Below are 15,417 nucleotides of genomic sequence, written 5' to 3' on the forward strand. Positions count from 1 at the left end.
CCAAGGGATTACTGATGATTTCAGCTCTCTCCCCTTGCCATAGGATTGTCAATCTGAGAGGACATGCTGAAGCCTCTGACACTGCTGGGCTGTTTTGCTTCGTGTCTCAAGACAGACAGCTCTGCACAGGCCTTAGTTATTGTTTGGAGATTTAAAGCTCAGCAAAAAAACTCTCTTTTATGCTTAGYAGGGGAAGAAATGGAGTCAAACAAAACCACCATCCTAAAACAGCACAGACCAAGCAAACAGAGCATATGAAGAACAGAAGATAGGCAGAATTCCTCTTTGGTATACAGCATCCTGCAATCCCAGCCCAACCTCACTGGTGTAATCTACCACTCCTACTGCCCACACAAACATAGCCTATCTGTTCTAAGCAACTACACTCCAAAGAGGAGTAAGATCTCTCAAAGAGAATTCATCTTGTCACTCTTCACCCTTCTTCTGTCTTCTAAAAACCTGTAGGTACTGCTGGGAAAACCCAAGTCTGCAMTGCCTGTTCAGTGCCATTCAAGCACACTCCTGGCAAGCACGAACAAGTAAATGGCTTCACACTGGACCTCAGTGCCTTGTTTCATATGGTCATCTTTATGTTCCCTTGACTTCAAAAGCATCCTGAACTATCCAAGCGCTTTCTGCACCTAAGGCACCTGCCTGTTACAAAGCAGAAACCAGTGATCAGGTCAAAACACCATTTGTTAGAAGAGTTTCAGAATACTGAGCACTATCAGAAGCATGTTAGGCCTTGCTATGCTTCACACATGATGTTTTTAACAGACTTGAGACAGGACCGTCCATTATTCTTGTTTTTTTGCATCCCTTAAAAAAAAAGACTCCATTGTCTCCAGTCATGGTGCTGAGGTCCAGGACTTCACAAAACAGTATCATGAAAAAATAGAAATAATGTACAGAAAAACAAAGCCTAGAAAGATCAATGATGGCCATGACATACACAGATCAAACTTAYTGCCAATTAGGGAGACAGCCTGAGCCCTTTCTGTAAAGGTGCAATAATTTCATCATCAGTTCAAGCTCTTTTCAMTCCAAACTGAACTGGTTTGCCTTACAGATGTCACKTCTCTGGTTCGCTGATGTTTCCTCRGTGATAACATGTAAGCACAAGTGTTTAGATAGAGGAGTCCTAGACAGGCAGGAGCYATGAATCAACTGGATGCTGTCCCAAGCTAATGGGGCTGTTATCCAAATTCAGTCTTATTCTGAGAGCACACACTTTATTACTGATGTGTTGGGAAACTTCAAATCATGCAGATGATTTCAATCTTTGTTTAAAGCTGATACTTTTTCAAATGAAGGGACTGAGATGAAAAGACAAACAGACTGCAAATATTTCAGCTTTTTCAACTGTGACCAGACCATTGCAGTTTAGCTCTCCAGATGGCTATTCTAGGGCAGTGATGCTTGGCCTTTCACTCCTAAATTTGATGTGTTAATCCATGAACTGGATCAGATAACACCAGTTCCCCTGTGCTCTCTCACATCAGAGAAAGCTGAGCTTCCGAACCGCCATCCCAGAAGAGTCAGGAAGAAAGGCAACGGTAATGCAGATGCAAGCATTAAAACAAAAGGAAGAGACTGACAAAAGGGGGTCCACTAAGCCTGGCCTGGATCCTGAAGCAGACCTCACCACATCACTGACCTCCACATAGTCAGCTTGCCCCACTCAAAGGCTTCACATATCCTATTATACTAATTCACTGAGAAGACACCCTCCAGACATCTGAGACATGTCTCTGTTATGCTTACTAGAATTTATTAATCACAGCAAATGCTATCTATAGAACACACACATTAATGAACAGCCAGCTCAGCAGCATGAGTTCTGGAACAGAGACACTGCAGTGCAGAAGTGCCACCAGTTTGTTACTGGAAAATGAATACCACAGAGACCATTGTGTGTAGTCCAACAGACAAAAGATTGTCTGAAGAAGATGATCAAGTTATCCGAATAGAAATTTTGCAGACTAAGTGTGATACTGGGACTGCAAAGCACTGAACAGTTCTGTGATCCACATCACTTCATGAAATCCATGCAAATAGCATGTTTAAAATGTTACGTTTTGTAACAATTTCAATTTTACTGTGCTTTGGTTCCTTTTCCATTAAGAATCAAGTACAAGAAAGCCAGTTAGCAAGAAAATGGGCAGCAAGAATATGCAATACTCTCAGAAAATTATATGTACACTGCTTGTTCACAACAGCCAACTAAAAATTTCTTCATYTGGGTACCAGAATAGATCCTCTACTGAGACCATACTAACTTTGATGGTTTGGTGAATACGTTTTTAGTGTTTGGGGTTTGTTTTTCCCTACATGCTAAACAGCTTCTACAACAGCTGCTTGTTGACAAAAATGAAGAGAAAGAAATGCAGTCATGCAGAACACTCTACAATCTCACAGCTACTTCCCAATCAAAATTTCTGTTAAAAATTATTTAAATTAATTTGAGCATGTTGAGCTCCAGAGCACTTATAACCTATWCAGCCAGTCCCTCCTTCACTCCTACAGGCGTGAATTCCAGTACAAGCCTTAGTTAACCATCTTTAGGCTCTGCTCTGTACCAACTTTCACTCTGAGATTCTTCTGGACTTATCAGAAAAAGACATTATGACATCCCATACAATAACTTCAGTACTCTATCAGACTTTTCAGAGAGCCTCATGAACCAACCAGGACTGAAGTTTTCCAAATCACAGCTGAGAATCCCTCCCCACTCCCACAGTACATGACTGTGGTAGGACTTCCTCACTAAACCTGTAGAGAGACAAACTAATATGACAGGGATAACAAGGCAGTGAAATTCCATGTTCCATCAGTTCATCTCAATACTATCAAATTCAACAGAATTATACAACATAACATAACCTTTCTTGAGTTAAGTACCATTGATCTACTGTGCTGCCCACAGAAAATAGGAAGTCTAGGAAGATTTAATGCCAGTGAAAGATAGTACAGTTTGTATATGCTTTTTTTCCAGTTTTATAAACCTTTTAGCATGGCATCAATAATCAACATTRCTAACTGGGATGATCAAAGCATGGCACCAGCTACCAGGGTACACAGGGAAACCAGGATATCACAAACCATTAACACAAAATGTAAACCCACTTGTGCTTAAAATACCAATCATTGAATTCTTACTGCCCTGAGTCCTCAGTATCATAGCAGCTGTCAGCTACCAAGATATAGAACAACAATCACTGATGCAGTGTAATTACCAGTTTACAGAACAGTGTAATWGAATATCTACTATACAACTTTCATTCAAATCAAGTAGCACTTCATTTCAAAACTTCTGACAGTAAACACATTCCACCTGAYGAAGTCTTACCTTATAATTGCTGGAATTTACCCAAGAAGTGGCCAGTCCATCAACCATTTTATCCAGCATAGTCTGATCATGTTCAAGATCAGCTGACTTCTGTTTATCTAAGAAATAATCTATTAATTCCTGGCCAACCTGAAGTCTCTTTCCAACATCCTTCTGCAGCACCTGCGCTAAGCAGTACTCCATAGTGGGCTCCATAGTGTCTCAGAAATACAGCACCAGCCAGAAAGCCAGAGGGCAGCAGGGCCAAAAACTCCTTCYACAAACGTATGCAGGAGGTCGCCTCTTTCTTCGATGAAGGTTACTGAGGGCCTGGGTTTCAAAGATACAATTCTGAGAATGGCAACAATGCACCATGTGTGTGTGGACAGCAGCTGGCAGGATATTAAAAGTCCAATTTAAATAACTAGTAATAGATGAAGCAACGAGCAGCACTGTACAGTTGAGTCTGCAATAAATCCCAATTCAGCAGTCCATTCTGAAAGAAATGAAAAAGAACAGTATTGTAGGTTAAATTAAGACTGGAGAAAAAAAAAAAGATTGAAAGCATGTCACAAAATAGGTTATTCATATACAGCTGCGAAGCTGTGGCAAGTCAGATATGAGCAGCAYTGGTCTATTTTAAGGAATCAAACAAGGTAGGTCAGGACAAAAACCTTTGGTTATTCTTTACAATGGCAGTTACTCATCAGTTCCCTAGAAGTTTTAGTGACGGTAAATTTGCAGCTTAAAGTAACAGCTGATTAATAATAACAGTATTATTGCAACTGTCACCATCTACCCATAAAGGTGGGGGCAAAATCCTTAAGCAGGTCACCAGAAAAACCTATCTACTTTAAGTGAAAGCAGGAAGAGGTCTGGATTCTGTTTTGACTGTTGGCCTTCAGCAATCAATGTCATCAGCTGGTCAGCAAGATAAAGCACTAACAAAGGGCTCCAAGAATGTAAAACGATCCGTTTTCAAAAGCTAGGTGCTCAAGCTGTTTTCAGGCTGAATTCGGTTACATCCCAACTACACGTGTCCAGGAAACAGCACTGGCACACTCTAAGCACAGTTCTGACAACCAAGACCACACACAAGGAAGGCCAGGCCAGACTTWGCTGCCACTCAGAAGCACAGCGTCACCTCACAAGTTAGCTTCTGGCATACGCAAAAAGAAAATTTACTGTATATTTGGGTTCTGGTTATGTTCCTGAACCTTTGTCACAGACTTCATTAGGGACTTTTTTTGTCCCTCCATCTGCAGCCGAATGAATCCCTCTAAGCAGCCACAGAACAGACTTGGGGGCTGGTCTCCACCTTCCCACAGACCAGGGCTCCTGGCATCACCATAGTGCTTCCTGATGAAGCACTCCCTCGTCACAGGTTAGCTCTTTTAGGAAGGGGGTGATAAAAACCCMGGGTGTCTTTTTGTTTCCTGGGTAATAATACCCAAAGCTAGAAATCTGCCCTACTTTTTCCTCCAGTATGAGGAAAGCAGGTCAAACCCAGAGTAAGGGAAGAGGCTGTGCAGACACCTGGTTTAATAAACAACTGGAAGGAAGCTGGAGGCACGAGTTCACTAATTGGAARCACTGGGGCAGCAAATCTAAATACCTTCTGTTTGAGCAAATAAAGCYTTCACTAAAGTCTCAATAAAACAAAGCAGACCTGACAGCAGATGAGATGGCACACAAGAACTCCAGCCTAGAAACAAAAGCACCCTTTGCACAGCAGGCTATTCAGTTCATTATCTCACCCCCATCCTCCTTGGCCACATCTGCCCACCACCAAGCACAGCATCTAGATTCAGCACTGAGGTCTAAGGCTTCCCTAACCCTACAAGCCTTGCCACACATGTCCCAGCTTCCCACATTGGTTGCACAGGAGTCACCAGAGTGCAGGTCCCTCCACTGCAGGCAGCCAGTTCAAATCCTTGGCTGATGGGGATCAAAACTGGTTCTGTATACCAATGAACTCACCTCAACCAACTGGCGTGCAAAATCTACCCTCAGCTAGAAGGGATTGCTCATGTCTGTACACTAAGCTCCCTCCTTGCCAGCAAAACCTCACCCCCAAAGCAGCAGGGAAGCCTTGGCTAAAACTGCACACACAGCACCTCAAGCTCTTAGTGCTGTGACAGATTACTGCTTGTGACCTGTACTCCAACTTGAACCATCTCAAGGACGTACAAAACTCTCACCACTATGTTTCAAGCCACCTCAAGGGGGATATGATTTTAAATGCTAAAATGGTCAACACTCCCTCCAATCAGTACTCTTAACACTTTTTTTTCTTTCTAAAAGAAAGTTCCAAACTRGAAGGAAGCATTGCCTTTTTTACTGCAGTTTCTACTGATGCTACAGTTTCTCACTCRGCCAGTTTAACACCAAATCTGAAAGAAGCACTCTGAGATTTCCCATCCCCAACCAAAATGGTTCACGAGACAGCACCAATTCCCGTGGCAGCACAGGCACCAAAACAGAGCCACTTCCACAATTGTACAAGCACAGCAGATGTTTTCATCCAGGTCTCCCTGTCTGCAGCTTTGAATACTGGCCCCTGCCCTGCCCTCTAGCACAGGCTGGTCTTGCTCCTTATTGCAGACACTCCAGTTATGGGAGACAGTCTTACATACAGCAGTGTCTAACTATCCAGTGGAAGGAAGGATTTTCACATAGTAGGGAGACATTTCACCTTACTAGCACAGAGCTATTGGAGAAGGGACAGGGAACTGGCATTAAACTGCTACCACATTCTAGCAGAAGCCCTTCAAGTTAGCTGAGMAGTTTGTTTCTGGACTCAAGAAGCTGCACACATGTTCAAAACTAGACTCTTCTRTTAAACTGCATAGAACATGGTGAAGAAAGCCTAACTGCTTTTAAAATGGAAATGCAGAACTCGCTTTAAACTTGAAAATCAGATTACAGAAGGGTGTGAATGAGTGCTAGTTACCACAGAATAGCCATTTTTTATTAACATCACATAGAGGCAAGCCCCAACACATCCAGAAACCATTAGCTGGCCATACTGCCATGAGAAACAAGCATTCAAAGTTTCAATCAGTCTTCTATGTGGTTTTCATTAAAGAGTTTATAAGTCTCTGCCTACAAGAACAGAAATAAACTTTAAAGCAAACTAATGTAAACAAATTTCTCTCCACTTTCCTCACTTCTTAAACACATGACAGAAGGCACAGGATAAAAACCATGGCGCACTGTAGAAGAACAAATTTGAGTCACAACCTGGAGGACTAGTCTAAATTAGATCCACTATACATTATGGCACCACTATCAAATGCATACAGGGAAGAAGAGTCACAAGCATCTTTGAATCCTGCAGAAAACAGTAATAGGAAGCCAAGAGGAAAAGCTCAGCGTGGCKTGCATCTACCAGCTAGCACATGTTTAAGTAGCATTTCTCTTAAAAAAGAAAAAAAATCTTTTTTACACATGTTAGGAAGTCTGTTGACTCCCCTCTTTCCCGGAGGAGGAAGTGGAAAAAATACCACCTCAGAAAAACAAGACCCAAGCTGACAGAAAATCAACTTCCCAGACAATGAAGCATATGGCTGCTGCATCCCATCAAGTTTGCAATCATCTGGGGAGATGCCCCCCATATAACAAGCTCTGAAAAACAGTAAGCCACAATCTCAGCCCCAGTGGTCTACTTCTGTTGCTGGACTTCCCGGGCAGCCAATGTTACAAAYAACTTTGGACTGGGATGTTGAGTACAACCTCTTCCCACAGAAGAACAGTCATGCAGAACTCAAAATTAATAACTCAGTGGCACAGGTCCTGTGTTTGGTGCTCCTCCAAGTTTTGAGAAGGGTTGCCAGTRTAAGCTCCAGAGCAAGGGTTTTCTCCAGTTCTCCTCCAAGCCCTATAGTATGCCCTCAAAGAGGCARGCTAAGCTCAATGTGTAGACAAAACACTTCAAGAGAAAAAACTACCCCAATTCTGTCATTGAAAAAAAATTTATCTGTTTCACTAATAAGCCATCAAAACTACGTGCTTGCTAACACCCAAATTTTCCATCAAYAGCTATCCAGCAGAAAGCCACTATAGAGGGATTTATGTTTCATGCCACCTTGGAGCTCAGAATGATGAATTTAAAGGAGAAAGCTGACAAAGACCGAACAGCCCAAAGTTACTCAGCTTAGATATTACCATCAGCATAAGAGCTGATGCCATTCACAGTAATGCAACTGGCTCGACACACAGAATAAGTTAATCCAAACATTAAGGAAATACTCATTACCTAAGGTGCTGAGGCAATATTAAACTGGGTATATAAGTCAATGAATTTTTTTCAGCACTTAGGAGAACACCRCTGACACCAGACTAAGTCAAAAAGCATTATTTGCAATTCTCAAGTAAGACTTTTTCTTCAGATAAMTTCACAGGAAATTTTGAACCTTCTTCCTCTTGCATGGAAGGAAATCTGAAGCACATAAAAAATTCTCTACTACTCTCTTGAGGTCCTGCCTATCCTTGGGAGCTCTTCCAATACAGCTATTTGACTTTAAAAATGATGTTCCACTCTTATTTTGCTCTAGACATCAGGTTATCATCGTTGTCATGTTTTACTGTCATCATCTGCCAAAAAGTCAATGCAGTCCATAACCTCCCCAGACAACTGCTCCAGACACAAGCATGCAGAGACAAGCCTCTTGCTGCCACTCAYGTTGACTGGAGGCAAGAGGCAGTGGCACTCAATAACAGCTCTTTCCAGTCATCTTCCTGAAGCTATCTCTCGACTTCAAGCCAGCAAGCTTAATTTGTAACCAACTTGTAAACATGCCCACACTCCTTTGGTGCCTTTTTTTTTGTGTGTGTACATGAAGAACTGTAGCCCAACAGCTGTAAAAATAACACAGCAAAACAACTGTACCAAAAAGCCTCCTTCTTCACAGGTCTCAGGAYCTAATTAGCTTAGTCACTTCAGTTTAAAATTAGTTCAAGCTATATTCAACAGACAGTTCCTTGAACCTTGACTTTCCACAACAAAGAACTCCTCTCCTCCTTCAGGAGATCTCCACCCAAGCCAAATGGAGCAATTTTTTTCAAATATAAAAGAAACCAGGCAGCCAACCTGCAGTAGTTCAAGACTTCGGCAAGGTGGGCAGTGCAAATACATAACTAATGGGTTTGCCAGCCCCCTTGGGCAAGAAGTTCAGAGCTGCCAGAACAGCACCTGGAAATMAAGTGTTGCAAAGATAAGTTGAGAGCGCATCAGCAAGTGCAGCTCTGCAGGAAGAACGGATGGAAGTTCTCAGCCATCTGCCCACTCAATTTTTGCTTCCACCACCCAGAGGGGTTTGGTGTCAGGCCTCTACAAAGTATTACAATCACCAAGCACTCAATCAAACCTACTCTCCCTTCAGTGTGCAAGTAGCTGTGAACAAAGCAACTCAAAATATTCTTACTCATTCAAACACTCTGAGGGAAGGAGGTGGCAAATGTAACATCAAGTGTCCTACTTGAAGAAGAAAGCAACATTTTTCTGGAGCTAAAGGGAGTTTGTAGGAAACACCCACCCACAACTCACAGATGGGCTCTCCCCATTGTTCACCTGTATCCATAAGTAGGCAATAATGTTTCTTTAGTGCCAGGGAGTATTACACAATCACTGTGATTGTTTTAAATCAGTAATTAGTGCCCTGCACTTGAGCCTCCTCCTAATCCAAAGATGGTATCTTAGATTTCCAGACTGACAACTCATGCTTTTCTAATTAGCTGGCGGGACAGCCCCATGCTTATCTCCCTGTACCAAGTGTCTCCGGCAGCATTTGATGCACTCTTTCCACACCCCATACAGTAACATGAACTGTCCTCAGACAGTGTCACCTCTCAGTCCAGCCTTGCTGATAACGAAAGCATTGCCTAGGTGGATGCAGTTTTCCTTTCGGGAAGGTTTTCAAAGGAAGGTTTCTTTCTCCTCCCACAGCGCCGGCCACACTAAGGCAGTGTTTGTAAAACTCTACTGCTGCAGGCAGCTCATCCTTGGAAGAGCCAACGTCTGGCTGAAGGCTTGCTAGGACTCTGCTAAATACTGGCTGGTCTTCAAACATGCCTGGAGTCTATTAGGTGGGTCATATTAACAAACACAGACAGTAACCAACTACAGCAGGGCACAACTCCATTACCACCATGACGAAAACTCAGGCAGATTTCTAGAATGAAGACAGGTGAAAGATCTCCAGGGCTTAAGCTAACTATGGCCTTCACCCTGACACACAAGCCTTCTACACCAGACACTGCTGTGRAAGTTGCATTACCGAGCCTGGGTAAGATGAGAGATAAGCTTCAGATAACAGAAATTCTTATGCTTCCACCAAAGGTTTACATTGCTGCCTGGGTAACTGAACACCTCACACAGAGCTACCAATTTCAGCAATGCAACAATCTTCAAAAAAATCTCCTCAGTAATGAAGCTGCAGCAAATTAAGATAACTTACAGGTCACCTCAATGTGACTACAATACCCTACACTAATGAAACCACTTTGCAAGAGTAGGAGTAACCCTTCCAGAGTAGGGTAGAAAATGAGATGAGCTTTAACAACTTTTGTTTTCTTAATACAACCCCTCTAAAATTAGTTTGGTTTTAACTTTGTCTGAGACCAAGGACAAGTCTAGAATGAGMTTTCAAGGTCTCCTTCCTTTTTAACAGTTCAAGTGCCAAGATGCAGCTCAAAATCCTACAATGTCAAGAGACGCTCTGAGTGGACTCCCTCTTGCAGACATCTCAGTTCTTGGTTCCAAGTTAACATGATAAAAGCAACTTATTAGGGGCTTATRAGACCAGTGGCAGGAAGGACACAACTACCATCATGACACTTAACTCAATGAGTAGCACTCGAGTTTTGGGCTTATGTGTATGAAAACATCCTYCTGCTCCTTCACTCTACACATCTAACTTTATCTCAGACCCTGTGGATTACAGCTCTGACATGATGGGACTCTTGCACACAAACCATACAGCACTGGCTCTGTGACCTCCAGCTTGGTTCTGCAAGGTGTCCGAGCAAAGGTTCCCCCCAAAGGTCTCTGGTGACACATCCCAGAAGAATGGAAGTGGCATCAGCCCCCTTTCTACAGCAACTAGATGTGCAGGAAAATATTTTCCAGTCACATCCTAACCGTCTCCTCCACAGTCCAGCAGCAATTTGGATCATCTGGAAAAACCAAGGGAAGAAAAGGAATAGTCTTTCACCTGTAGCCTTGTGGGTAAAATGCTGAACAAGATTTGGAAGTAGAACACTACTGAGAATTAAAGCAATGACCCATCATAACTTCCTAGTTTGCTTGTAGGACAAGGGGCTTYACAGAATATCTGAATCTTGTAATCTCTCTTTGCATTGTGTGTGATGATGGCCCTCAGGCTAAGATCACTAATTTAGCCAATCCTGAAGAGGGAGAGCATCTTCTTCGTGTACATCACTTGAAGAAAAGGGTGGTATAATACCACTTTCCTATTTTACAGGCAGGTATAAGGTAGAAATTCAGCACCTTTCCCAGGGTCACTGCAAAGTAAGTCGGCAGTGGTAACTGAGGGTGAGATGACACCTTGGGAAAAGAAAAAAACCACAACTGTCACAGGCTGGTGTAAGACCTGGATAACTGAATATTAAAGAGAGCAGTGGGTTTGACGTAAATTTCATACTCCAGTCCTCCAGAACCTTGCTACTCTTACTGATACATAACTGGCTAGTGACACAGATGTTTTTGTGTAAAAGTCCAAGCCAAAGCTACCCCGGAAGGAAACAACTGAGAGACAAGTGCTAGTAGTAAAATGACAAGTTTGAAAGGAAAAATAGTACACAAGATCATACCTTGGGTGCAAGCCCTCAAGGGACACTGCTGAGATGAAACAACAGCAGTTTGCAAGTCAACAGTTTTAGAAAGAGGTTATTTTCTTGTCCTCTCTTCATGCTTCTCAGTTAATGCCCATCTGTCTTCCATGACTCTAAACACAAATTTTTTGCATGGCAAAACAGGAGTCTTTGCCTACTCCTGTTCTCCAGGACTGCCATGGAAACTCATGGCAAAGGAGAGGAAAATTMAGGAGCAGCTGGATTCCAGCTCAAGGGAGGGGAAGGAGGGCTACCCTCTACATTCAGGCATAAGCAGATTTTACTCAGCCTGGCACTTCCAACTGCACAGAAGTGGATGGCCAAAGAAATCCCTCAACACAGGTTGCATGGGAGTGCAGAAAGCCACCATGACACTAAGATCCATAAAAAAGTGGGTGGAGGAAGCACAGGATAAGGAGGAGCAGAAAGAAGTTTTATTTGACAGTACCATGTATTGGGCTGAACCTTAGTAGATGTTAAGAGAATTTCTGGCCTACAAAACCACCTGCATGTAACAGGCAGAGACACACCTGCAATTCCTCCCTTCTGCTCAGCAGCACTTTGAAACAGGTCAAAATTTACTGTCATCAGATCTCTGCCTCAGCAAATTACTGTTGGTTCAATCTGGCTTTCTAAAATATCTTGGAATCTAAAGCATCTACACACAAAATGTAAAGAAGGGGCCACAGATTAAGCCTGAAATACTGAAATGCTGCATCAGGGACTGGCCTGGTTAGGCTGTGTAGTCTGTTATCTTGCTGGCAGTGGAAACAAATTAGAGATTTTCAAATCTTCCCACTCACAATAAACTAATGATGATGACGCTTCTCTAATAATTAATTTTGTGTCTCCTACTTGGCATACTTGTTTCTGGATGCAGAATGGACATCTCCCTTCTTGCAGAGCTAAACATGCAGWGATTTGATTAAGGGACAGAACAGGAAGCCAGATGAACTCAAACACTAACCACGAATTAAGATCAAATCTCTCGGGAAGCACTTGCAGCCTTTCAGACAAAACCCATTTGTTGCCCTTCTATAACTTGAGCAGTTACAACTCCATCCGGTTCATCTGGGTTTTGTGGTGCAGTTTTTTTTWKYTCTAAGAGTGTTAATGTTGCCAAAGAGAGGAGAAAGGGAACTCTCCCATGTATGACAGAGCCAGACACCAGAGCAGTGCAGAATGCCAAGGAACATGTATGTTCAGCCCTCAGTATCCCACTGTGCAAAGCTCATAACCCATTCATATCAGGCTTTCACACAGTTTTGAGAAATGGTAACAGGTTGGTCCAATGGACAAGATCCAAAACACTGCTCTAAAGAAACACACAATGCAAACTTTAGCACTGTATGGGGTGATGGAAATAGAGCCGCTGAGCAAAGCACAACATGAAGTGGACACCATCAAACAGTGAGATAAAGTWAATGCTGCACGTCACTGCCACATCAGCCTTCATCAAGCAAAGAAGCAAACCCCTTCCCTGCTGTCAGACTGCTTAGAATTGACCAAAGTCACAGTCTGAAGAAATTAATAGACAAGGACAGTCTATTTTATTCACTCAGGTGACAGACCTTTCTATACATGCCAGCATTTTCTTCACTGCACTGGCAATCACTGCTCCAAGGTGTGCTGGCACTGTCAGAATCCAGGAGAAGCTTCAATTACAACTGCCAGCCAAGAAGGCGTGAAGAGCAGCAAGCCCCATCCAGGCATGCCAACAAGATCTCCAGCCCCAGTCTAGGCAAGGCCTGAGATAATGAGATGCTCAGGGTGACACATGAGCCTGCTCCAAAGTCATCTGAGGCCAGAAGGGACCTRTAATGGCAGTCCACAAGCTTCAAAGCCACACCACTCTCACAAAAACCCAGATGTATGTTGAAATGGTGAGTGAAATGGTGATGTTCCATCTGAACATTTTGTGTCCAGCCTCTTGAAACTTCTTCTKACCTGCTCCTGACACAAAGGTTACTGAGGGCTCCTCTGTAGAGGAGATCTTRCCCTCATGCTCCTGTGATGTAAATCACTACAGAAGTGGCCAGACTTGCTGTAAGCTGTCATCCTCTAACATTCAACAGCCCTGACCAAATTGCCTGATAGATAGAGAAGGATTGATTAACATGGGAGAAACAGATAAATTATTTCAGTTTGACTTTTGCTGTTCAAATATATGGTTTTCTTAAKACCTAAGTTGTAGCACAGATTTAAGATTCCTACAGAACTTCAAAGATGACTGGAGGACCAATTCATTCAATCACAGGCAGTCTCTCCAGCTGTACTTCTGGGGAACATCACGTGAACTCGAGAAACACTTCCACCTCCAAAACATGCTGCTCTATCACCTTAACACTGCTTGTTATCAGCAAAGTGAAGTAAGGCCAAAGTGTATAACTCYATGGCATTTTTCTTCTTGAAACAGAAACTTTTGAAGCTGTTTGACAAATTCTAAGGACTTCACAGGAATGCTGCAGTCATCAGTATGAAAAATGATCTATTTATGTTGGCAGCAATTAAAAAAAAAGCAAGTGAGACGATGAAATACAGAGAGAACTGCCCATGGTGACATGCCATTCCTCTGTCCCTCTSGTAACTTCCAGGCTTCAGTCCCACYGACAGGGCTCAACAGAGAAAACAAGCAAAGGCTCGACTTTGCCAAGCCCAGGACTGCAGCACAAAGGCTTGTTCCACAGAGCGAGCTATGTTGCCATGATAAGGGGGACCCTGAATATGACAGCACTGCAGTTCCATCCTGCACTTGGGTGTAGCCCTCTACTTGAGAGAAAGCTCACTCTTATTGCAAGTTCTCAAATGTATACCCTCTCCAGCTGCAAACTGCTTAAATCCAATTCAGAATCCCACATGGAAGGAAATACTTGCACTTCCAACACCTTTCAAGAACTAATCTGCACTGCTGATCTGAATAGTGGATCTGTGTCTCCAGGTATCAAGTGACAAGACTYTGTCTTCAACTGCACCCAGGTCGCATCAAGAGGAGCACAGAACAGAGATGCAACTGCTCAAAAGATGCAGARGAATGGGCTGCACTGCTTAGCAGCAAACTGGACTAAGACATATTTGTCTCTGATGCTGGCACAAGTGCTGGGCTGGAGACCACATCCCTGCTCTATTAACASTGGCTTGGCACTTGCTACTTTACTTAACCCTAGTCTCCTTCACTAAACACTGGCCTGGGAAGTAAGTCCACATGGGCAGAGAGATATGTTTGTCAGAACAACCCACACACCAGGGAAGCCTCTGCACTACTCCACCACAGGCTTCCCAGACAACCGTTTGTTATCCCAACAAGCTTGTTATCCTACCTCAGTTTCCCACATCCTTCTCCAGCGGCTGTGCAAGGTGTTGGGGAAAGGAGCAGCCTTACCCTTCCTCACCGGTATCTTTACACATACAACATTAAAAATACCTTAAGCAGAACCCACACAGCCTGTAACACGTACAGCTACATTTATTTGCTCAGATTCAGTAGCTCTCTGRAGCATTTCTGCAGGATTTGTCCAATGACCAACCCACCTTTTCGCACAAACTCACAGTTCTGACCCAACTTCCATTAAAAATTCTGCCAGAAATAGATGAAGTAGAGCACGGCACGTGCACAAAGGGGCCAAGCGCAAGGGCTGAACCCACCCAAACCACACGATGCTAGCGGGAGCACAGCAGCCTCCAGCGTTAGCAAAGCCCCGCGCTGCTCGCTGAGCGCAGCACGGCCGCACCTCCCTCCCTTCRCCGAGCTGTTTGTTCCAGCGGGGACCCTCTGCTCTGACACGGCCCCGGCACCGCCGCTCCCGCACGGCCGGTGCTCGGCGGCCCCAGGGCGGGGGGGCGAGGGGCGGCCCCTCGCCAGGCCCAGCAGCCCCCGCACCGCCGGGACCGCCGGACCGCCTTCCCCTGCCCTCCCCGCACCGCGCCGCTGCGAGAGCCGGCACCGCGCTCCTCCCGGCCGGTGCCGCGGGCGGGCCGGCCCCGCCCCGAACCGCGCTCCCCGCGGTCACCCGGCGGCGGCGGCACCGCACACAAAGCACCCCCCGGCCGCGCATCTCCCCGCGGTCCCCCCGCGGTGCGGACGGTACCTGCGGGGCGGGGGCCGGGCGGACGCGCTCCCTTCTCCCTCTCGCGTCTSCCTCCCTCAGTGCCGGCGGCGGCGGCGCCCACTCCGCTCCATGGCCGCGCGCGCGCCCCGCTGACCACGGGAAGAATGGGGGACCCAGCGCGCACGCGCC

General features: G+C 44.5%; 1 protein-coding gene across 6 annotated transcripts in view; it reads right to left on the reverse strand.

Annotated features, from left to right (window-relative positions):
- Positions 1–15,409, reverse strand: part of CLASP1 (cytoplasmic linker associated protein 1) — a 165,712-nt gene extending 150,303 nt beyond the window's left edge. For 3 of the 6 annotated variants that reach the window (XM_057368539.1, XM_057368546.1, XM_057368537.1), the window contains exons 1-2: positions 15,268–15,409; positions 3,350–3,824 (exon numbers count right to left, since the gene is read on the reverse strand). In XM_057368539.1, coding sequence (XP_057224522.1) covers positions 3,350–3,544 — 195 coding nt within the window. In that variant the 5' untranslated portion in view covers positions 3,545–3,824; positions 15,268–15,409. The remainder of the gene's footprint in view (positions 1–3,349; positions 3,825–15,267) is intronic. The other 3 variants (XM_057368541.1, XM_057368540.1, XM_057368538.1) reach the window with 1 other exon arrangement.
- Between the last annotated feature and the right edge of the window lie 8 nt (positions 15,410–15,417).

Source organism: Malurus melanocephalus, unplaced genomic scaffold (genome assembly GCF_030028575.1).
Source record: "Malurus melanocephalus ecotype Western Australia unplaced genomic scaffold, MMel_1.1 scaffold_94, whole genome shotgun sequence".
NCBI lineage: Eukaryota > Metazoa > Chordata > Aves > Passeriformes > Maluridae > Malurus > Malurus melanocephalus.